The sequence below is a fragment of the Phaethon lepturus genome, unplaced genomic scaffold, assembly GCF_000687285.1.
Source record: "Phaethon lepturus isolate BGI_N335 unplaced genomic scaffold, ASM68728v1 scaffold45850, whole genome shotgun sequence".
NCBI lineage: Eukaryota > Metazoa > Chordata > Aves > Phaethontiformes > Phaethontidae > Phaethon > Phaethon lepturus.
Window position 1 is genome coordinate 14,076 of NW_010514964.1, and position 371 is coordinate 14,446.

Here is a 371-nt window from a genome sequence, read left to right on the forward strand (position 1 = left end):
GCGGACCCGGGCTGCCGCATCCCGCTGCCGTCAGAAACGCAAGCTCTGGGTGTCCTCCTTGGAGAAGAAAGCCGAGGAGCTCACGACCCAGAACATCCAGCTGAGCGTGAGTATGTAACCGTGGAGGCTGAGCGCAGCCCTTTGCCAGCGTTAGGACCGTCGCTCCGGAGGGGACGTCTTCCCCGTGCTGCGGAGACAACGTGCTTTTGGATGCTGCTCTCTGGAGCGGGATTGCTGCCTCTGCCCCTAGATTTCACTCCCTGCTTTCCGTCTCGTTGCAACGCTTCGAGCGGGCCGTGAGCGAAGCGCGCTTCCGTGCTCATTTCTCTCCCTGTCCCCCTCTAAGGGCTCTGCCTCTGCCCGTCGAGGCC

General features: G+C 63.1%; 1 protein-coding gene across 1 annotated transcript in view; it reads left to right on the plus strand.

The window, feature by feature from the left end:
* The window catches only part of ATF7 (activating transcription factor 7), a gene marked incomplete at its 5' end in the record, with an annotated part of 18,198 nt that overhangs the window by 13,621 nt on the left and 4,206 nt on the right, over positions 1–371 (plus strand). Inside the window, one exon of the mRNA XM_010294474.1 lies at positions 1–106. This exon is cut by the window's left edge and continues 119 nt beyond it. Within this exon, the coding sequence (XP_010292776.1) occupies positions 1–106 (106 nt within the window). The remainder of the gene's footprint in view (positions 107–371) is intronic.